This window comes from Chiloscyllium plagiosum, chromosome 30 (genome assembly GCF_004010195.1).
Source record: "Chiloscyllium plagiosum isolate BGI_BamShark_2017 chromosome 30, ASM401019v2, whole genome shotgun sequence".
Classification (NCBI taxonomy): Eukaryota; Metazoa; Chordata; class Chondrichthyes; order Orectolobiformes; family Hemiscylliidae; genus Chiloscyllium; species Chiloscyllium plagiosum.
In genome coordinates, this window is record NC_057739.1 from 16,661,311 (window position 1) to 16,685,887 (window position 24,577).

At 39.9% G+C, this 24,577-nt stretch overlaps 1 protein-coding gene across 3 annotated transcripts in view; it reads right to left on the minus strand.

Moving 5' to 3' along the window:
* LOC122564761 (pappalysin-1-like) overlaps window positions 1–24,577 on the minus strand; it is a 326,083-nt gene that overhangs the window by 278,575 nt on the left and 22,931 nt on the right. For all 3 annotated transcript variants that reach the window (XM_043719939.1, XM_043719938.1, XM_043719937.1), the window contains exon 2: window positions 7,347–8,400. In XM_043719939.1, the coding sequence (XP_043575874.1) occupies window positions 7,347–8,400 (1,054 nt within the window). The remainder of the gene's footprint in view (window positions 1–7,346; window positions 8,401–24,577) is intronic.

Below are 24,577 nucleotides of genomic sequence, written 5' to 3' on the forward strand. Positions count from 1 at the left end.
GGAAATCCCCAGCAGCTTCTGATGATAAGTTCCACACTTCATTAACTTTCTGGATAAAACAGCTTCAACTAAGTTCTATATTGGGTTTATCAGTGACCATTTCATAATGGGGAATCTTATATTGTACCTATATGGCAGGGAGTTCAGACATTACGCATTTGGAGCATTTTGCCTTATGTAAATGTTGATTTTGTTTTGTTGCTAACAGCTTATAGAGTTGACACTGTGACAAATGCAGATGATGTAGAGAAGAAATCAATTTTTTTTCTCTTTCTTTTCTCTGCATTAAAGCAACAATGCAAAGTAAACAAATAGGGACTGAGACTGTGCAATATTGCCATTCATGCCAGACAAAAGCTGAGAGTAATATGTAATTATAATACTCACAATGAAAGAGTAGGAAACATTTTGTCCTGATATTTGATCATCATTCTGTAGGGGGTGAGGCTAAGTCGACACAGCTACTGTGTAATGGTACCTTGTTAACAGTCTGCTACTCTCTGCAGAATTGATCTTATCACTGATTATTTAAAGTGGGTCCAAGAGTATTCCATCATTTTGCATAGTTCTTTGATACCAGCATTATCACTACGATAGACTGATAACAATTCTACAAAAACATACAACTGAAGTAAAAGTCTGATATAACACTATAGACCTCTGTAGTATGTAGATTTATACTAAGATAGTTCTATTGTGCGTTTGAATGTGTTTTGCCTTTGAGTGCCTGTGTACAAAGGAAGGTAATGTAAGAGATCCCTTGGGCACCATACTGAGACTGCCTTTCCTACATGCTATCTACATAAACTTGCTTCCCAGTGACTAATAGAGAAAGTGTTAAGATCTAAGGGCATATTCAGATACATTTCTGTCTTGTTCTCTTCATCTAATGGATGGAAAGAATAAATGAAACATGACTGTGATTATAACCACATGACATGACAATTGAGACATGATGAGAAACGTGAAAATCGTACAATTGTATGCGACTGACTTTCTAAATTATTCACTTTTTTAAAAAGTCACAACTGGATTACTGGATTTGATGATTTTGGAGCTGAGAAAGAAACAGGAGACAGAAGCTGGAGATATAAAAACAGGATAGGGAATATAATGCCTGAAAAATTTCTGTCTCAACCTTGCATTGCATTTGTGCCATTCACAGGAGATTATTCTAAAATGTAGGTGTCCTAACTTGGCTGGAGGTGAGCTCACTACCTAATTTATGCCACTAAATGTTACCAGCAAACAGGAACTTGCTGCAGAGTGTGAGTAACAAAGATAGCCAGCCATCAGTCTAGCAATGTTTTGATGAAGACAGCAGGCAGCAGTGTGGAGGGCCAAAGATGACATGAAATTTGCACACTTACAGAGTCATACGGCACAGAAACAGATTGTTCAGTCCAAATCATCCATACCGACCAGGTTTCTTAAACTGAACTAGTCCCATTTGCCTGCATTTGGCCCATAAGCCTCTAAATCTTTACAATTCGTGTATCTATCCCAATGTCTTTTAAATGTTATAATTGTATGCGCCTCCACCACTTCGTCTGGCTGTTCATTACATAATATGCACCACCCTCTGTGTGGAAAAAATTGTCCCTAAGGTCCCTTTTAAACCTTTCCCTCTCACCTCAACCCTATGTCCTCTAGTTTTGTACTCCACTACCCTGTGGAAAAGACTTCTGCTATTCACCTTAATTATGCCCCTCATGATTTTATAAACCTCTCCAAGATCGCCATTGGGCGGCACGGTGGCACAGTGGTTAGCACTGCTGCCTCACAGCGCCAGAGACCCGGGTTCAATTCCTGCCTCAGGTGACTGACTGTGTGGAGTTTGCACATTCTCCCCGTGTCTGCGTGAGTTTCCTCCGGGTGCTCCGGTTTCCTCCCACAGTCCAAAGATGTGCAGGTCAGGTGAATTGGCCATGCTAAATTGCCCGTAGTGTTAGGTAAGGGGTCTGGGTGGGTTGCACTTTGGCGGGTCGGTGTGGACTTGTTGGGCCTGTTTCCATACTGTAATGTAATCTAATCACCCTCAGTCTCCTGCTCTCCAGGGGAAAGAAGTCTCAGCCTCCCTTTATAACTCAAACACTTCAGTCCTAGAAATGGTCCTATAAATCTTTTCTGCACTTCTAATCAAAAGGTAATATAGAAAACAAGAATTGCTTCTGTCTTTACCATGGAAGATACAAAAAGGATTCCAACAATAGCTGTAAATCCTGAAGTGAAAGAGAAGAGAGGGACTTGGTGAAATTTCAATCAATAGGGAAGTGGGACTGAGTAAATTGTTGGAGCTGCAGGCTGTCAAGTCCACACATCCTGATGGACTTCATTTTAGGGTCTTCATGGATGACAAATGAGGCAGTAGATGCATTGGTATTGATGTTCAACAATTCACTTGATTCAGGATAGGTTCCATCAGACCTGAAGGTAGTAATTGTAGCTGCTTCACAAAAAAAGGGACAGAGACAGAAAACACAAAAAAATAGATCTGTTGGCTGGATGTCTGCTGTGGCAAAGATGTTAGAAATGATTATTAAGCAGCTTATGACTGGGCACTTAGAAAACACCAAAATGATCAGGAAGTAATGGACATGGTTTAGTGAAAGGGCTATTGTGTTTAACCCATGTATTACAATCTTTGAAGGAGTAAAATATGCTGTGGATGAAGGAGGGCTTATGAATGTACTGTACTTGGAATTCCAAAGCTTTCTGCAAGTAGTCAATAAAAAGTTATTGTGCAAAGTAGAAGCTAATGGTGTCATAGCATGGATAAAACATTGTCTGGCTGGAAGAAAATTGAAAGTATACATAAATTCTTCTTTTGTCTCATTGGAAGGTCAGAATGTGTGAGGTCCTGCAGGGAAATTGCGCCTTAGAGTTTACATTTATGAGGGGAGTGATAGCTAAATTTACAGTTGACACAAAGATAGATAGAAGAATATTTTGTGAGGAGGACATAGAGGTAGCAGACAAATAAAAACAGGTTGAATGAGCAGGCAAAATGTCTGGCAACTGCAGTATAATGTGAAGTTGTTTTTTTTTGGCTGAAAGAAGAAAAAATGTGGAGCAGCACTTAAACGGAAAATGACTACAGAGTTCTGAGGGAACCAAAAGGTCCCTCAGAAGATATTCAAGATACTGGTGAAAGTACATCTTGACTACTATGTACAGCTTGGTCATATTATTTAGGGTGGAATGGAAATGTGTTGGAAGTGGTTCAGGCAAGATTTATTAGATTGGTACCTGCAATGAGTGGATTGTCTTACAAAGAATTGTTGCATAAACTAAGCTTATCTCTACTGGCATTTAGTAGAGAGAGGTGAAAATGTGTTGCTGGAAAAGCACAGCAGGTCAGGCAGCATTCAAGGAGCAGGAGAATCGATGTTTCTCTAGTTATGTCCTCTAGTTTTGTACTCCACTACCCTGTGGAAAAGACTTCAGCTATTCACCTTAATTATGCCCCTCATGATTTTATAAACCTCTCCAGGAAGGGCTCATGTCCGAAATGTTGATTCTCTTGTTCCTTGGATGCTGCCTGACCTGCTGCGCTTTTCCAGCAACACATTTTCAGCTCTGATCTCCAGCACCTGCAGTCCTCACTTTCTCCTTTAGTAGGGAGAGGGGTGACTATGACTCTAAAAAATCTTGATAAGGTGCATAAGGAATAAATTTAGGACAGATTTAAGATTTCTCTCAGAGGTTTTTGCAACTTTGGAGCTCCCTACTCAAAACTCAAACAGATCAGCCATGATGTTATCAAATGGGACAGGAGATTGGTAACATCCTTCCATTCCTAATTCACACGTATGTGTTCACAAGATCCACAAAATCCTTATGTCTTCCACTTTTTACTTTCCAGATTGAAAATTTCACTTTTGCCCTCACTTGCATCACCAAGGAGCAAAACAGATGACGACTGGAAGCAAGAAAATTTGTGATTCTCTTCCTTCTCCCATTATCTAGTATGCCTTTTGTTTGAGGAGAGACTATGGGAGTCACTGACTAGGCCAGTATTTATTGTGGGTCTCCAAGTGCCCTTGAAGAGATGTTAGCGAGCTGCCCTTCTTGAACCACTGCAGGCCCTGTGGTGTAGGCACACCTACAGTACTGTGACGAAGGGAGGACCAGCATTTTGATCCAGTGACCGTTAAGGAGTAAGCCATCCAGATGGTGTGTGGGTTGAAAACTGAAGTGCACCCCAGAAGCTTTGGTAGCATTTTTAAATCGAGTCCTCATGTCTTCCCGATCCCGTTAGTAGTTTAGAATCTAGCCCAGGGCATTGGACTGCCGGTGAAAAATATGGAGCATGTCTCTTATAGAGTCTAAATTCACTTATACTGGTAGCTTAAACGTGACTTGAGTGCACTGAAGAAGCTGAATCTTCCTTCCAGAATTTGTTTTAATTTCCCAATGATGCTGTCATTTTCCACGCTATTGTTGTCCAACATAATATCTATGCTCGCACTTTGCTGGAAGGGACAGAGTTGCTTCCAAAGTAAAAACAGAAGTCTGAATTCATCCAAAAAAAATCAGCACCAGTCTGCATTGACAAAGTTTGATTGGAGATACAACTGTGAACCATAACAGCAGGTCACAAAATTCCTCATTTGCCAGGTTCAAATAAACCTCTTACGAAACAAAGTCTGTGTAGGTTTTAAAAAATGTTTTGACCATTTGGATATGTAAATTTCCTCTGAAAACAAGCTTAAAACTGATTGATATTTGCACACCCCCAACAAACATCTCAGAAAAGTCTCAATTTAAAAAAAATTCCATTCATAGATATCAATTACACAATCAAAATAGGAACATTGCAAACACTAAGATGCTGTCAATAACACTGTGATGATTATTAGTGTGTTTTGTTTTTGAGAGGAGAGATATTGACCCGGACCCCACAAGAATGTTGGCTCTCCATGCAATCAAACTACAGAATCTTTAGCACTCACTGAAGCCCACAAACAAGAACTTTGTTACCTCACTAAAAAAATGCCATCATAATGCAGCAATCCCCCAGTACTAAAGCTGAATGTCCATCTAGATGATAAAGTCATGTCCTGAAGTGGAACTTGAATTCAAAGCCTTCCAACTCAAGTAGCAGTTCTACCAACTAAGCCAAGTTCATTTGAGTGAAAGACTCTTCAGTGCATAAAAGCTTGTTTTTTTTTTAACCAACACACAGGAAGACCCCTTGAGATTCTTAGGTAGTCCAACACTTCTTTGATGTGGAGATGCTGGTGTTGGATTGGGGTTAACAATGTCAGACGTCACACGACACCATGCTATTGTCTAACAGGTTTATGTAAAATCGCAAGCTTTTGGAGTGAGCAGCACTCCGAAAGCTTGTGATTTTAAATAAACCTGTTGAACTACAGCTTGGTGTCATGTGTGACTTCTGACTTTTACCACTTCTTCAGGACACCATTCATAAAGAATGAAGCAACCAATGAAAACCTAGCATTGTCTAGCATCAAAGATGTAAACTAGCACCTTGCTGCTAAAATATACTTTCTTAATCCAAGTGGAAGCCTATGATAGGAAAGAAATTCAGAACTTGATGACTCACATCACTTCACCAACCTTCATGAGATTAATTGCACCGGTTTCAAATAACTTAATAATATTGGATCACATTTAATATCTTGCAAACTCAATGTCAAAGCTGCATTTTTTACCTCTAATGCAAAAAGATGATACCTTTTCTCAAACTGTACATACCCTGACAGAGTTAAAAATCACGTAACACCAGGTTATAGTCCAAGTGATTTGTTTGGAAGCACTAGCTTTCAGAGCAGTGCTCCTTCATGAGGTGGTTGCGGAGAATATCGTAGGACACAGAATTTATAGCAAAGGACTACAGTGTAATGCAACTGAAATGATATATTGAACAAACCTGGATTGTTGTTAAGTCTTTCATCTTTTAGTTTGTGTTGCAGGTTTCAGTTCATTAATATGTAAATCCCAGAACTTCTATTCAGTCATCTTCTCCACATAATTTAAGGTTTTAAAACAAAAGGTGAGATGCCACCTTTCATTATAAAACCTTAAATTATCTCGAGACGATGACTTAACAACAACCCAGGTTTGTTCAACATTTCATTTCAGTTGCAAGACACTGTCACCTTTTGCTATAAATTCTGTGTATTATGGTCTTATTCTCCACAAACACCTGATTATGAAGCAGTGCTCCGAAAGCTAGTGCTTCCAAATAAACGTGTTGGATTACAACCTGGTGTTGTGTGATTTTTAACTTTGTCCATCCCAGACCAACACTGGTTCCTCCACATCATGTCCTGACAGGGTAGAGTTGGAGATTCTGAAGTACCTTGCCAGAGTGGATTTCCTCTTTTGGGGAAATGTAGAATGAGAGATAATTGTTTAAAAATAAGGGATTGCCTATGAAGACCAACATGATGAGATTTTCTTTTCTCACAGAATCATGAAATCTGAAAATTGTCTTTCTCAAAAGATGGCAGGTGGTCTTTGGCTATTTTAAAGGCAGAGATACACATAATCTTGATAAAGAAGAGAGTAAAAGTGTTTTGGGGGGTTGGTGGAAATGTGGAGTAATTGGATGATCTGATTGAAAATCCAAATGCTCTACTCTTACCCCTAATGTGGATGCTCATATACATTTATTTAAATTATGATGTTGAAATTGGTCTACACCTGCAGTGCAAAACAGACTGATGGTGATTTGACAGCCAAATGTTTACCATGATTGTTTTTATTTCCCCTTGACACGGAAGACTTCAAACTATAATCTTCAGTGGAAGGAAGATTGAGCACAATGAGAAACCAAACTGCTGATTTATTGTGAGCCTGATAGGTGCTGCTGGGCTGGACTAATTTCATCCCTAAGGAAATATATACAAAAATTATAAACAATATCCCAGATGAACTTATGTCAAGAGGCTTTTCTCATGGAAAAGTAAGTGAATTGACATTATCCATTGCAAGGCGATTTTGGAATTAATTGGTGTTGATTATTAAGCATGAAACAGAACAGGTAAGAATTCACAAATGTTAATCTTTGCAACAGGACGTTTCATCTAGCCATTCAAATTCTTTAAGATAAAGAATTATAGATCATTTTAATATTGTTTTGCCTAAATGGGAGCTAAAGTTTCCACAAAAAGCAATGCATAACTACTTGTAACAATTACTTCATAGTGAAAAACCAATAAAGAATTGAATGAAAAGGTTATTGAACCATTTCCTTACTTTTAAAAGTATTTTTTAAAAATTACATTCTGAAGCATTTATTTGTTTTGCGCCTCAAATTATATGCATTTCATAGAAATTATTCAGTGATGATTGAATATAATAACTGATACTACCTGTAGGGTGATTTGGGGTCAAAACATGTCTTTGTTACATCAGTCACATTTGGATTGCAGCAATCACCATCATCAAATTTGTACAGTTCATCATTGCATTCCATATCACACACCCCATCTCCTCTCTTCTTTAACAAAGACGGGCGTCGCAGTGGTTTGCAATCTCCACCATCATTTCCTGTTAGTGTGTGGTCACATTCCAAGTTACAATCCCCATTCCCAATTTTACTTATATCACAATTGGCTAAAATAAGACGGTTCCTCAGAAAGGAATTCTTGACATCCAAAACTGTAAGATCCCAGGTGATGTTGTACCTATGAAAGGCATTGTTTAAATGTTGGTGCTGAAGTTCTATTTGTTCTTTCGTAACAGTAGGTTTTTGATGATTGTCATCATAGACATTGACAACTCGGTAGCGGACAGTCTTTAGCTTGCGAAAATTGAAGAGCTTATTGTAGCTTGTTATGACTTCGACATTATCACAGACAGTTTGGCCACAAGGAGGGGGCTGCAGAATAGCATTTGAAAACCAGCCATTATGATGTTTTATTTCCACTTGAGGATATTTACTGTCCTTCACAGTTAGCCAGTGAATCCCCACATCCTGAAAGTTGTCATGCAAGGCTAACTCACTGTTTTTCTGAGCATGGTGTTTCATGTCTTCACTTATTTTCCCCTGAATTCTTCCTTCACTCCACAAACTGAAGTCAGCCATGTAGCCACGATAGTTCTGATTTTGGAAATTTCCACCAAGCATTAATACTTTGCACTTTCTGCTTAAGGGACTGAAGATATCGCCTACTTGTTCATTGCTCACAGCCACTTGTGCACCATTGACATACAATTTCATTTTATGTCCATCATATGTTACTGCCAAATGTACCCACTGGTTAGCATGGTATTTCTGGTGGGCAGTGATGGTGGTCATTTTGCGAGCTCTATCTGTTTTTAGCGAGAAGAAGAATCGTGGATCCCTGTTACCCGAGTCACTCACGGACTGAATCCCAAGAGCCCATCCTCTGTCCCGGGATGAAAAACATTTGTCGTAAAGTCCTACATTCAAGAAACATAAAAAGCTGTAAGATATTTTGAAAGCAAGCTGTTCATGCATTATTATGCCTCATAGGGCAAGAGTAAGAGTAAAATTAGGGCATGTACTTTTTATATAACATTTCATTAACTAGACATTCAGCAATTTATACAAACTCTTGTTTGACAGCACACTACGTTGTATGGAAACAGTTATGGATTTATAAAGTTGGAATTCCAAGTATAGCCCCATGCTACCAACCACCAGCTAAGGATTTCCCCCTTGTCTCTCTCCAAAACCTTCCTGTTGTGCATCATTATGCCATGAGCTGCCGTATACTCTCACCATCTGAATCACTGTTATTCAGAACGGTGATGAGTTTAAGAAAGGAGCGTGTTTAGGTTGGCCAAAGCGTCAACTGGATTTATAAAAAATAAATTCATTTTGTAAACATTTTGCAAAAAGCAAGTCGCTTTTTTCTTAAAAGCAGAGGCCATCTGCTAACAATCAGTCATTAGTAGCATGGTCTAATGTCAACAGAGTAAAGGTTACGTGAACGTTTCGCTATATTTTCTTGAAATTTACCTCACTGATGGGAAAGTAAAAAGCAAAATGGTACATTTCTGCAAAGTGCTATTTTCCTAGGGGCTCTAAAATCCCCTTTTCCTGTTTCCTTTGGAAGCAGATGTCAAGTTCAGGAAGGTAACGTGTTTATTCATGTGAAGGAAAATTTTCGTACAATCAAAAAAAAACTCGAGTATACTAGTTAAAAAACAAAATCATGCATTGACTACATGTTCTGTGATGCTTGTCTAGGACATTTTAAATATAGTCCTTGCATACTCATGTAAAGCCTTTGATCTGTTTAGACATGGCAGTGTTAAAATGCCTAGTATAGCAAACTCTCAGACATCTTTGTTATTAAAAGTAACCATTCATACTCTTGTCTCAATTTTCTGCACTGAGTAAAATCAATTAAGTAATTGTAAGCCTAATTATAAATGTTCAAGTAAATAAGTTTAAAGATAATTCAATTCTATTAGAATACAAGTCTCTTTCCACACAACCACTTTATCAAATAGTTTCATGAGATTTTTCAGAATAAAAGCAGAAGTATCATCTCCATTTTTCCTAATGATTCAGTAGCTTTTGTCTCTCTCTCTCTCTCCGTCATTCTTCTTGTTTGCGTCACTACTTTGCAATGGTAGCCCCCCACCATGCCCCCACCCCATCTTGCAATGGCTGTAAAATTCAACACAACCGGAATTGGTATTGTTATTGCTTTCTGCAATGCCCATTTTTTTAAAAAAAAGAAAATCATTGTAGTTATTACTCTGTTTGCTGTATTGCAAGTACAAAATAAACATGCAAAACAATATTCTGATTGAAGTAAAATGGATCGACTTCTAAATCTTCAAGGTCCCTCAGCAACTCACTAAAGGCATTCCCCATTAAAACACAGATTTATTGGGAATTAGGTTGGGAGACTAATTTCTCAATTACTAAACAACTACTTGAAATAGCACCTCAAAGCAGATGACCGTAGTCTCTGCATCATAAGCTCAAGTAAAACACAACTGCTGATATTAGCAAGCAAGATCTTTTTTAATGGAATCTCATACCCACTCTGATTTTCCTTGTACACTCCTGTTCTCCTCTCTGGGCTATCTATCACTGTACTGCAATACACCCAAGACTAGCAGATATATGATCTAAGCTACATCCTTTGGGAATCAAAGAGTGTTGTAATTTATACACTTGAATCTAAATGCTAACTATTCCATGTGTCTGCTCAGAGTAAAGATTCAACAACTGTGTGGTACACATGCATTAATCATAAGTGCTCAGTATAGATGAGCAAGTTAAATTTACTTTCCAGCAATTATGAGTTTAAGAGTTATGGGTATCAATATTAAGTGAATTGAACTGTGAGAGTCCAGTGCCTGAAAATATTTCAAAAAATGAATATATCATCTGATGATTTCTAAAAGGATATGAGTATTAGGAATTCAAATTGTTATGAGCAAGTAACTATGACAGCAAATGGCTAGTATTTGTTCACTGGTAGTCATGATGTGGAGGAGCCGGTGCTGGACTGGGATGTACAAAGTTAAAAATCAGACAACACCAGGTTATAGTCCAATAGGTTTATTTGGAAGCACTAGCTTTCGGAGCAGTGCTCCTTCATCAGGTAGTTGTGGAATTGGATCATAAGACACAGCATTTATGGCAAAATATTATCGTGTCATTTCAGTTGCACAACACTGTAATGTTTTGCTATAAATTCTGTATCTTATGGTCCCGTTCCACAACTACCTGATGAAGGAGCAGCGCTCTGAAAACTAGTGCTTCCAAGTAAACCTGTTGGACTATAACCTGGTGTTGTGTGATTTTTAACTTTGTTCACTGGCAGGTATATTTGTGGTAATTGAATATTGGGCGTTTAGGATGTTGTGTTTAGAAGGGACCAGTGTGAACTCAAAAAGATTAATCTTTCAACCTTGCAGTATTGAAATCAGGAATCAATGCATTGTCGCCAATTTACTTATTTCCTTATTTCACAGGCCCTCAAAACTTTGTCTTGCTCATTCTTTCTCTGCTTTTGTGGCTTTAATAGTTTCAACAGCCAAAATTAGTGGGCTCATTTCCTAACTAGATTGTCTATTCTTACTCTGTTCAATTTGGCAGCAGGCTTAGGATAATTCATTCAAAAAGGAAGTTCCATATTAAAATCTTAATAGTTGGCATAATCTTCATGACAATAGAAGCTAACATGTAGTAGTATCAGAGGTGAGAGAATAGACATCCAACGTCTTAAGTGCAAGTTCCTTCCACTACTTAACACAGGCTAAATTGGAAAAGACATGCTTTTATTACAATATTAGAAATATTAAATAGTAGAGTTAGATAGCAGTAAAATGAATATTGCTTCAAAGTAATCCAGTAAAGTAGTAGAAAATATCCTGTGGGTTATAGGATAGGTGGGCAATCCACTAATACTTGGCTCGCAGGTTAAAGGTGGGGTTTCCACCCATCCAGGACAGGAAGTCCAGTCTCAGAGAGGTGTAGATCAATCTGAGACTGACAGATCTACAGCACCTGGAGACGGAGAAGTGATGTGCTGGGTAAGGATATGGAGGTTTTGCCAGTTGCCAAGCTAGAGTTCTTCAAAGCTGATTAAAATGATTCACAAAGTAATAACTTAATAACCCACCCCCCTTACCCCCGTTCTAATACTGAGTTATGCAAGTTGAGAAAAGGACAGTTTTCAAAAAGGATAATCCTAGAGAAAAGTAAGAGACAGAAAATGGCTAATATGCTCATCAAAAGTCATCTTCTGGAATCCTCCCATCACATAATGAAATGCGTTCTGAATAAGCCAAAATATTACTCCCTCTCTCTATTCAACCTGGCAGGTTATTTCAAACATTTATTACTCTAAAGTTGTCTTTTTTTGTGTTTCTCACAGGTTTCTATTCACATCCTTTTCTACTATTTTACTGGATTACTTTGAAGCAATATTCATTTTACTGCTATCTAACTCTACTATTTAATATTTCTAATATTGTAGTAAAAGAAGCACTTTCCTCAACTTGAATATTAGCAGATTAAAAATATCAGGTTTCTCTAATCCTTCATCCTAGTTCACCCCATTTTCACTAAGACTCAGCCTACACTGCATCTCCCTGAAAACAACTACAGAGAGGCTCTGAGGAAAGGCCCTTCATGGTATCTGGTCACCCATTTTATGCTTTGAAGTGGGGTGGGGAGTGACTTAAATGTAATGAAAAGGAATGAAATAAGTAACTTATCTCTCTTAAGAATTAACAGTTCCTGAAATTTCTATCAATCAGTTAATAAAAAGGTGGGGAAATTATTCAGTTGCATCTGGTCATCAGGGTACAGTAAGGATATTATGTACCATAGCTAATGAATATTACAGCCACTATACATAACTATTATCTAACAGGTACAGTATGTTCTACTAATTGCACCATGTTGCGTTTATAGTTTCCTTTGCAAATAAAACTTGTTCAACTTTTTACTAACTGTTTTTGGCAAATTACTAATAGTGACCTCATGCAGTACAGGTACAAAATGCTTTTTTTGGCTTCATACATGCACTGGATTATGTGTGAGCTTGAGGCACAGTAAAAGTCCACTAACAATGGACTTTAAAAAATGTTAGTCAAACATTGCAAATTAACACAAGAACCATGCCTGAACCACCATTGCAAATAAAAAAATCTGTTCCGCAAATGCTCTGTAGGTTGTAAAGCAGCACCGCCTGTAACTTTGCAGAGTGTAAAATGTTTCCAACAACTTCACAGTTCACATAAACGCACCAGTGATAATAAGCATTGCGCTATTTCTGGAAGTTTAAACAAAGTGTTTATACCAAGGAGGTACCATTCACAAGGAGATAGAACTTCCTCATCAAGGATTCCATGACAAAACTCAAAATTTCTCCTTCCACACAGAGATGCAAGGATGCATCATCACTGCCAGCTGATTTCAGAACAACGTGTACTGGACAGGTTTGTTATTTGAATGGACATGCTACAAAACATATAGTTGATCTTTCTCAACAGAAAATATGAGGTTATGCAGTTGAATTATTGTTGTTTATGACCTTATAACAACTTAACCTTTATTTTTCTCATGTTTTAAGAAGTGGGGAGAACCATTGCACCAAATAGTGTCTGCAAGTTTGATTAAGCCTAATATATGCAAAGGGATCACAAAACACGGTTATGCTATGACTGTTCCTGACTAGTATGTGACATACACAAAGTTATCTTGCCTATTCATCTGCATGATTCCAGCAAGTATTTCAAGGTAAAATACATTGCTGACTCACTGCACATTCGACAGGAGACTGGAGTACACGTGTAGCTTACATGTCGCAAGGCTAGCCTACCCTTCTTAATGTCGGGCTATGCGTATGCTTCAAGGGGTACTTGAGCAGCCTCAGCCAGACTTTGTTCGAAGGACAGAAAATGGAGCAAGACTCCAGAAGGAGGGCAGCTAAGGTTTTGAATGTGACACTGGAGGCCTCAGTGGTGGTTGAAAGGAAGAAGGATGCCATGTTTCCACAAGGAGCACTGAGAACCTCAAAATATACCCGGAGAAAGAAATGGGACCGAGGTCACTAACCCTGAGGATCGGGCAATAGTACTGCAAGATGTTTAATGATCTTCCTTGGGTTGTCAAGATCAGTGAATAAATCCTTCAAGAACAACTCATACCCTCAGTGCCAATAACCTCCCACATGACTTAATGCGACCCACATCCTACCCCCATCGCTGTCCCAGGAGCAACCAACATACATACCTAACATTCAAATGTTTCACCTCCCTCACATACATAGCAACAATTCTAGCCTCACATGCACTACTTGCTGCCTTTTAACTATTCAGCCCAGACAACACACTTACTGACATTCTTTCCTCAGTCCTGCACAACCTACAGGGGTTAGGTGTGGTCCTGAGTCCTTTGCAGAAGGTGGAGCCCTTTCTAAAGTCCTGAATCACACTGGGACCAGGGTCCTGGTGCATCAAATAACCGGAGTGAAAGAAAAGACCTTTAAAACTTTTCGTATAGAGTATGGACATCATTGGGGTGGTCAGCATTTGTTATCCATTCCAAATTGCCCTTGGACCTGAGTGGCTTAATGTGCCTCTTCAAAAGACTTTTAAGATGCATTGCTCTGGGTCTGGAGGCCAATTCCAGTCAGAATGGCAGATTCCACTCCCTGAATAATCTTAATGAATGTATTGGGGTTTTACAAAAATTGCAGATAGTTTCACTGAGCCTTACTGAGACTAGCTTTCAATTCCAGCTTCATTAATTAAACATAAACTCCACCACCCTGCTGAAGTGGGATTTGAACTTAAGTTCCCATTGAATAATTCTGGCCCATCATACCATGCTCTGTCCCTTAGGAGTGACGTAAATAGTTCAGGGTGAGAATTCTATTTGATGGGAGATGTGGAAACATAAGAAACAAATGCACTGTTGCAGGAAGCAATGATGTGGGTATTGAGAACCCGAGTGTGACAGACAGGGACGCAGCCCTCAAACATAACAGTGCAGCAGCAGCAAATAAAGTCAGAGTTGGAAAAAAATGGCTAAAGACCCCAATTAAAAACTCTTTATCTGAATGCATACAGCAATTGTAATAAGATGGACAAATTGGTACTTAAATTACAGTCACTGAGTATAATACAATAGCCATTGCAGTGGCCTGGGATGGAATTTTGTGCACGTCCCATGATGCCAGAGGGGCATATAATCAGATGAGAACCCTGCCACTTTCCATCTCCATGACCAATAAGTCATAGAGGCATAGAGTTGTACAGCACGGAAACAGAGCCTTTGGTCTAACTCATCCATACTGATCAGACATCCCAAATGAATTGAGTCCCATTTGCTAGCATTCGGCCCATATCTCTCTCAACCTTTCTTAATCATGCACCCATCCAAATGCCTTTTAAATATTGTAATTGTACCAGCCTCCACCAGTTCTTCTGCAGTTCATTTCCATACATACCCACCACCTTCTGCATGAAAAGGTTGTCCTTTAGGTACCTTTTAAATCTTTCTCCTCTCACTTTAGACCTATGTCCTCTAGTTTTGGACTCCCCCACTCCAGGGAAAAAACCTTGGCTATTCTCCCTATCTATGCTCCTCATGGTTTTATAAACCTCTATAAGGTCAGTCCTCAGCTTCCAACCCTCCAGGAAAAATAGCTTCAACCTATTCAGCCTCTCTTTATAGCATATAGCTCATACATCTGTAGTGGGCAAGCCCATAGATGGACCTGGCACCAATTGAGACCTTTAAGTGGGCAATTAATTGCTATTGAAGAGCTTAATTCTACTGCTGACATTAATCCCAGTTGTGGGCAGAATGCCTTGTCAACTGGGGAGCATGATAAGCAAACCCATGTGGTGTTCTTTACAGACTCTCTGGTATTCTTCATTCAAAAACATTCAGTGTTTGGATCAAGGACATGGTACTGAAAGGAGGGGGTCCTGCTGATAGCCAACAGTGTCCTTGTTGCTGACCCTCCTCAACCCCATACCCATGGTCTTAGACTTCAGGTGGGTATTGTCTCCACAGTGGCCACAGCCTTCCCAGTGGTGCTGTCATCCAATGGAACTGCTGATCTCTGACTGGTCAGTAGCTCTTTGCCCCATGGCCTTTGATCCCAGGGGAAGGCCTAAAGTGTCTGAATGACAAGATGTGAATGATCTTTCTGAAACAAATTGCCATGGGACCTTTGATATGCCTCCAGTCAACAGCTGGGACATGTGTCACGTTCACAAGATTCCACACAATACAGTGAGGCGCAGTCTACAGCTGGGAACTGAACATTGAAGAGTATTTGAAATTTCAGATGACCAACAAGGAAGGAAAAGGTGGGAAGCTCTATCAATAAATGATGGGCCAAGTACAGTAGTAAGAAATGATCTTAGATAGAGGATGAATGTATAGAAACAGCCTGAGTAGAAATAAATGATAAAGGAAATGGAGAGAGACTCAAACGTCATAGAGATTAGACAAATGTAACTGATAAAATGAACCTGGAAAATATGTCTTAAACTTAAATAAAAGCCTGTTCAAGGTCTTGAAAACTGAGTTGGCTAAAGTGGAATCGGAAGACAGGTTAAAAGATAAGATAGTGGAAAGGTGTGGCAGATCTTTTGGAGATATTTTATACCTCTCCACAAAGAACTATTCCGTTGAGAAAGTAAGACTTTCCAAGAAGGGTGCATCATCTGTAGCTAACCAACAGAGTTATGTGTGGCATCAAATTTGCAAAACAAAATGAGCAAAGCTGCAAATGATCAAATAACCAGCTATGAAATGAAAATTACTTTGTAAAGCTTTGAAAAATTAGAAAACACAAAAAGTTTCCCAAGAATAACAGAATAGTATAGAGCAGAGCGATCTCGAGAAAGACTCTAAATGTACTCAGATTATGGTTAGGACTGAAGGATGACATCACAAAATGATGATTTGCATTCTGTGGTCTTAAAGAACCGAGCTCCAAATATGGATCATTGGTTGTTATTTTTTTTTAATTCCCTGGATTCTGGAAATGTCCCAGTGAACTGGAAAACTGCAAATATAATGCCACTATTCAAGAAAACTGGGAGACCGAAAGCAAAAAACTAGAGCCTGCTAGTCTTACATTTGCCATTGCTGATACACTATTAAGGAGGTTAAAGCAGGACATACAGAAAATCATAATACAATGATGCAGAGTCAACATGATTTGTGAAAGGGAAATGGTGTTTGAAAAATTCATTAGAGAAGTTTGAGGATGTAACAATCAGAATGAATAAAGGGGAACTAGTAGATTTCAATTTGAAGAGGGCATTTGATAAAATGTCACATAAGGTTAAAAGCTCATTGTGTGGGGATAATATTTTAGCATGGATAAAGAATTTGCTAATGCATATGAAAGAGAGAATCAGGATAAGTAAGTTATTTATACATTTGTAAACGGTAACTATTTAGTCACATAGATTTGCAGTTCCAAAAGAATCAGTACTGGACCATCTACAATGATCTATGTCTACGCTTTATTTGAAGGGATGGACCATACAGCAGCCGAATTTTGCTGAAGAAACCAAGATAGGAGGAGAATAGCTTGTGAAGAGGGTACAAATAGCCTGAAAAATGATCTAAATAAGTGAAGTGAATCGCCAATGATTTGGCAGATTCAAGAAACAGAAGGGTACTGTTCACTTTGATAGGAAAAATAGCAAAGCAGAATATTACTGGTCTATTGAGAGACTGCAACGTGATGCAGTAAAGAGGAATCTGTCTCTTAAATAGGAGATTTTACATCACAAAACATAATGCAGCTACGGTAAGCAATCAGTGCAACAAATGAGATATTGACATTTATTGCAAGATAGATGGAGTAAATTGGGGAGGAAATGGCCGAGTGGTATTATCGCTGGACTATTAATCCAGAAACTAGGAGAAAGTGAGGACTGCAGATGCTGGAGAGTCAGTGTTGAAACGTTTGGCACTGGAAAAGCACAATAGGTCAGGCAGCATTTAAAGAGCAGGAGAATCAATGTTTCAGGCATAAACCCTTCATCCTGACCATGAAATCATTATTGATTCTTGGAAAAGAATCTGGTTCACTAATGTCCTTCAGGGAAGGAAATCTGCCATCCTTACCTGATCTGACCTACACTGATTCCAGACCTACAGCAATGTGGTTTGCTGTTGAACTGTCCCCCCAGCAATTAGGAATGGGCAATAAATACTGGCCGAGCCAGAGATGCCCACATCCCACGAGTAAATTAAAAAATAAATTGAGTTGGGGGAAGCCTTAGTACATCTGTATAGAGCATTAACAAAAAAAAAATTTAGAAGTGCTGTGTACTATTTTTGGATTCCTTACTTAATGAGGGATAGTCTTTGCATTGGAAACAGTTCGGTGAAGGTTTATAAGCCTGACAGCTGCAAAAAGAGGTTATTTTATGAAAACAGCTATGTAAATTAGGTCTTACCTTGGAGTTTAGAAAAATGAGAGGTGATCTGGTTAACATGTATAAAATTCTGAGAGAAGTCTTGACACACATAGAGGCTGAGATGATAATTTCTCTGGTGTGGGAATCTAGAATTAAGGGGCACAGATGTAAAATCTCCTATTTAAGAGACAGATGAGGAAGAATCGCATCTCTTCATTAGTATTTGGAATCCTCTTCCACAGGGAGCAGTGAAGGCTGGGTCATTGAATACATTTGAAGAGGAATTAGAAAGACTATTGACCAACAAAGGAGTTGAAGGTTATGGGGCAGGTAGAAAAGTGGAATGAAGTAACCAATTACTTAAGTCATTACTGAATGGTGGAGCAGAGTCAAGGGGCTGATTGGTCATTCCTGCTCTTATTCCTTATGATTGTAAGTCGTGATCTGCTGTTTATCTCTGCGTACTTTCTGGCAGGAATCATTAAACAATGATTAGCAGCCAGGAAGCTGGCTAATTTTCTTCTTCTTCTACCTCAGCCAAAAGGCCTTTAATATCCTTAACAGCCAAAAACAGAGTGCTGACACCTGGATCTGAAAGTAAAGTCTGCTTGGAGTCTATAGTAAACATTAATATGTTAATGTGCAATAAAGCATCTGAGTCTGATATCACATGTCCAAAAATAAAAGCACGTAGTAACACACACGTAAGTGTCACCTCCTGTGCTTAATTAATATGTCATTGCTATAAATAACCTGTTTTCTCCAGTTGTGATATCATTGTAACTCACTTGACCTAGATTATATGAATATTTGAATTCATAATAGGCATAGTGGCAATCTTGCAAACAAATTACTTTGGAAGCTTACAATTGAGTCTGTGCTTATTCTCACATATGGTTCAGGGCCAATATGCTGTAATCATATTGGCTGATATTTGTTAAAGGTTTCGTCGTACTATTCATAACCATTAAAGGTACAGTACTGCCACTGAACTTTTGTCCATTAGCATTGCATTTTTCTCTGCTTAAGTCAGATGTCTCCACTTGCTTTCATGATACACCCTGATATATGCTCCCATAGACAAGAGGCAGGAAAAATGCCTGAGGAAGTATGAGTATGTGTGCATGCAAGAACACTCACGCATTGTTTTTAAAGAATGAAGAAAGCACCTCAGGGAGCGTTCTCATCAGCCAAACCACCTGAGATCTGAGTTCTTGCTCCAAATAGACAGAGGGTAAAGAAGTGCATAAGATCCAAAGCTTGAAGATTAGCCTGATTGGCATAATTGTGTCAAATTCCTCTGCCTGTCAGGTTTAGCAATATTGACCCATTTAAAGCAAACATGTCAATGCTGCTGTAACATAGTGAAACCAGGAACTCAATATGTAGAACGTTATATAAAGATGATGTGCAGTATAATTTCTAGATTCAAGTTCACATCCTGGATTTCAGTTACTAGTGGTGTACCACAAGGATCTGTTTTGGGGCCACTTCTGTTTGTCATTTTTATATATGACCTAGATGAGGGTGGGTTAGTAAATTTGCGGATGACACTAAAGTCAGTGGAGTTGTGCATAGTACTGAAGGATGTTGCAGGTTACAGAGAGAAGTGTGAGGTGATTCACTTTGGAAGGAGTGTAGAGTATAGAACAGGAATAAAGGGTACTGGGCTAATGGTAAGATTCTTGGTAGTGTAGATGAGCAGAGAGATCTCAGTGTCAAGGTACATAGATCCCTAAAAGTTGCCACCCAGGTTGATAGGGTTGTTAAGAAGGCATACGATGTGTTAACTTTTATTGGTAAAGAGATTGAGTTTTGCAGCCAGGAGGTCATGCTGCAGCTGTACAAAACTCTGGTGGCCTCACTTGTAGCATTGTGCACAGTTCCGGTCACTGTTTTATAGGAAGGATGTGGAAGCCTTGGAAAAGCATGGAGAGGAGATTTACCAGGATGTTGCCTGGTTTGGAGGGCAAGTCTTATGAGGAAAGGCTGAGGGACTTGAGGCTGTTTTCATCAGAGAAAAGGTTGAACGGTGACTTAATTGAGACATACAAGATAATCAGAGGGTTAGATAGGGTGGACTGTGGGAGCCCTTTTCCTCAGATGGTGATAGCTAGCACGAGGGGACATAGCTTTAAATTAAGGGGTGATAGAAATAGAACAGATGTCAGTGGTAGTTTCTTTACTCGGAAAGTAGTAGGGGCGTGGAACACACTGTCTGCCACAGTAGTAGACTCACCAACTTTAAGGGCATTTAAATTGTCATTGGATGAACATATGGATGAAAGTGGAATAGTGTGGGATAGATAGGCTTCAGATTGGTTCCGCAGGTCGGTGCAATATCGAGGACCGAAGGGCCTGTACTGTGCTGTAATGTTCCATCTTCTGTTCTACATCATTAAGCTACTTAAAACACGCAGACAGGTCTTGCAATTTACTATATGCTGAGATTCATTACTTGTAACATAGACGGGAGAGAAGCCTCAACTCTTCGAGTTATTAAGATGTGTTTGTGCAATTTGAATCATGGGCTAACAGGAAAAAAATAAGAACAACTTTGATGCTGCATGGCATGACTTCTCTCATTCAGGGAGACCACAGGGTGATTGGTGTGGTAAATAGAAATGTTGTACCATACTGGCGAATAGAGTAGAAATTGGACTTCATGCAGGGTATTTCAACAATTGAAAATGCCGTTGGTTGTGAATCCTATCAGATCGAATGGATCAGTTGGAGAGACAGATAGAGGCAACGAGGAATTTACAAGAGCAACAGGATGTGATGAATGGCAGTTATAGGAAGGAAGAAAAGTCGCAGATACAGTTACATAGATGGGTTAACTCCAGGAAAGGTAAGAGAGGTAGGCAGGTAGTGCAGGAGTATTCTGTGTCTATCCCCATTTCAAACAAGTATGCTGTTTTGGAAAGTGTAGGGGGTGATGGATTCTCAAGGGAATGTAACAATTACAGCCAGGTTTCTGGTATCGAGACTGGCTCTAATGCAATGAGAGGTAAGTTGGGTTCCAAGAGATCAATTGTGTTAGGGGACTCTCTAGTTAGAGGCACAGATAGACATTTCTGTGGCCAGGAATGAAAAATCAGAATTGTGCGTTGCCTCCCTGGTGCCAGGATCAAGGATGTCTCAGAGAGGGTATAGAATGTTCTCAAGGGGTAGAGGGACCAGCAGGAGATCATAGTACACATTGGAACCAATGACATAAGAAGACAAAAGGATGAGATTCTGAAGGGAGAATATAAAGAGATAGGCAGGAATTTAAAAAGGTCTTCGAGAGTAGTAATATCTGGATTCCTCCTGATGCTGCAAGCTAGTGAGGGCAAGAATAGGAGGATAAGCAGATGAATGTATGGCTGAGGAGCTGGTGTATGGGAGAAGGATTCATATTTTTGGATCAATGGAATCTCTTCTGGAGTAGAAGTGACCTGTACAAAAAAGGACGAATTGCACCTGAGTTGGTTGGGGACTAATATACTCACAGGGAGATTTGCTTGAGCTGCTCAGGAGGAGTTAAACTATTAAGGTGTGTGTGTCCTCAGCAGAGTGGGAGGGGGAGTTGAAATGTTCGGCCATGGGGCAGTGGGGTTGATTGATGCGGGGAGGCATCCAGTCTCCCAAGTGTAGAGGAGACCGCATCAGGAGCAACGGATACAATAAATGACATTGGTGGATGTGCAGGTGAAATTTTGATGGATGTGGAAGGCTCCTTTGGGGCCTTGGATGGAAGTGAGAGGACAGGTGTGGGCGCAGGTTTTACAATTCCTGCGGTGGCAGGGGAGGGTGCCAGGACGGGAGGGTGGGTTGTTGGGGGGTGTGGACCTGACCATGTAGTCATGGAGGGAATGGTCTTTGCGGAAAGTGGGAAGGGGTGGAGAGGGAAATACATCTCTGGCGGTGGGGTCGGTTTGGAGGTGGCGGAAATGTCGGCAGACGATGCGGTTAATGCGAAGGTTGGTAGAGTGGAAAGTGAGGACCAGGAGGGTTCTGACTTTGTTACTGTTGGAGGGGTGGGGTTTGAGGGCAGAGGTGCGGGTGTTTTTAATAAAGGATAGAATTACAGCAGTAATGAGGGAGGAAATTCCTGGAAACATATCCAGGACGTTATTTGGGTTGAACTGAGAAATAGGAAAGAGATGATCACCTTATTGGGATTGCATTATAGACCCCGTAATAGTCAGATTTGTAAGGAGATCTCAGTTTTCTGTAAGAATAATAGGGTGGTTATGGTAGGGGATTTTAACTTTCCAAACATAGACTGGGACTGCCATGGTGATAAGGGTTTAGATGGAGAATAATTTGTTAAATGTGTACAAGAAAATTTTCTGATTCAATATGTGGGTGTACCTACTAGGGAAGGTGCAAAACTTGACCTACTCTTGGGAAATAAGGCAGGGCAGGTGACTGAGATGTCAGTGAGGGAGCACTTTGGGGCCAGCGACCATAATTCTATTTGTCTTAAAATAGTGATGGAAGTGAATCGACCTGATCTAAAAGTTGCAGTTCTAAATTGGAGAAAGGCTAATTTTGATGGTAGTAGTCATGAACTTTCAAAAGATGATTGGGGGCAGATGTTTGCAGGTTAAGGGACAGCTGGAAAATGGGTAGCTTTCAGTAATAAGATAACAAGAGTCCAGAGACAGTATATTCCTGTTTGGGTGAAAGGCAAGGCTGGTAGGTGAAGGGAATGTTGGATGACTGAAGGAATTGAGGTTTTGGTTAAGAAAAAGAAGGAAGCATATGTCAGGTATAGACAAGAGAGATCGACTGAATCCTTAGAAGAGCATAAAGGCAGTAGGAGTATAGTTAAGAGGGAAATCAGGAAGGCAAAAAGGGGACATTAGAGAGCTTTGGCAAATAGAGTTAAGGAGAATCCAAAGGGTTTTTACCAATACATTACGGACAAAAGGATAACTAGCGAGAGAATAGGGCCCCTCAAAGATCAGCAAGGCTGCCTTTGCGTGGAACTGTAGGAGATGGGGGAGATACTAAATGAGTATTTTTCATCAGAGTTTACTGTGGAAGAGGGCATGGAAGGTATAGAATATAGGGAAATAGATGGTGACATTCTGAAAAATATCCATATTACAGGAGAGGAAATGCTGGATGTCTTGAAATGCACAAAAGTGGATAAGTCCCCAGGACCTGATAAGGTGTACCCTAGAACTCTGTGGGAAGCTAGGAAAGTGATTGCTGCACCCCTTGCTGAGAAATTTGTAACATCGATAGTCACAGATGAGGTGCCCAGAAGACTGGAGGTTGGCGAACGTGGTGCCACTGTTTATGAAAAGTGGTAAGGACAAGGCAGGGGACTATAGACTAATGAGCCTGACGTTCGGTGATAGGCAAGTTGTTGGAGAGGGACAGGATGTACATGTATTTGGAAAGGCAAAGACTGATTAGGGATAGTCAACATGGCTTTGTGCGTGGGAAATCATGTCTCACAAACTTGATTGAGTGTTTTGAAGAAATAACAAAGAGGATTGATGAGGGCAGAGTGGTAGACGTAATATATGGACTTCAGTAAGGCATTCGACAAGGTTTACCATGGGAGACTGGTTAGCAAGGTTAGATCTCATGGAATACAGGGAGAACTAGCCATTTGGATACAGAAAGGGCTCAAAGGTAAAAGACGGTGGTGGTGGAGGGTTGTTTTTCAGACTGGAGGCCTGTGACAAGTGTAGTGCCACAAGGATTGGTGATGGGTCCACTACTTTGCATCAATTATATAAATGATTTGGATTTGAGCATAAGAGGTATAATTAGTAAGTTTGCAGATGACACCAAAATTGGAGGTGTAGTGGACAGCGAAGAAGGTTACCTCAGATTTAACGGGATCTTGATCAGATGCGCCAATGGGAGTTTAATTTAGATAAATGTGAGGTGCTGCATTTTTGGAAAGCAAATCTTAGCGGGACTTATGCATTTAATGGTTAGGACCTGGGGAGTGTTACTGAACAAAGAGACCTTGGAGTGCAGTTTCATAGCTCCTTGAAAGTGGAGTCACAAGTAGATAGGATAGTGAGGAAGGCATTTGGTATGCTTTCCTTTATTGGTCAGAGTATTGAGTATGAGAATTGGGAGGTCATGTTGCGGCTGTACAGGAAATTGGTTCGGCCACTTTTGGAATATTGCGTGCAAATCTGGCCTCCTTCCTATCGGAAGAATGTTGTGAAACTTGAAAGGGTTCAGAAAAGATTTACAAGGATGCTGCCAGGGTTGGAGGATTTGAGCTACAGGGAGAGGTTGAATAGGCTAGGGCTGTTTTCCTTGGAGTGTTGGAGGCTGGGGGGTGACCTTATAGAGGTTTATAAAATCATGAGGATCTTGGATAGGATAAGTAGACAAAGTATTTTCCCTGGGGTAGGGGAGACCAGAACTAGAGGGCATGGGTTTAGAGTGAGAGGTGAAAGATATAAAAAAGACATGAGGGGGAACTTTTTCATGTAGAGGGTGGTACATGTATGAAATGAACTGCCAGAGGATGTGGTGGAGGCTAGTACGATTGCAATGTTTAAAAGGCATCTGGATGGGTATATGAATAGGAGGGGTATGGAGGGATATAGGCCGGGTGATGGCAGGTAGGACTAGATTGGGTTGGGATATCTGGTCGGCATGGACAAGTTGGACCGAAGGGTCTGTTTCCATGCTGTACATCTCTATGACTCTATGACTCTATTTATCTGGT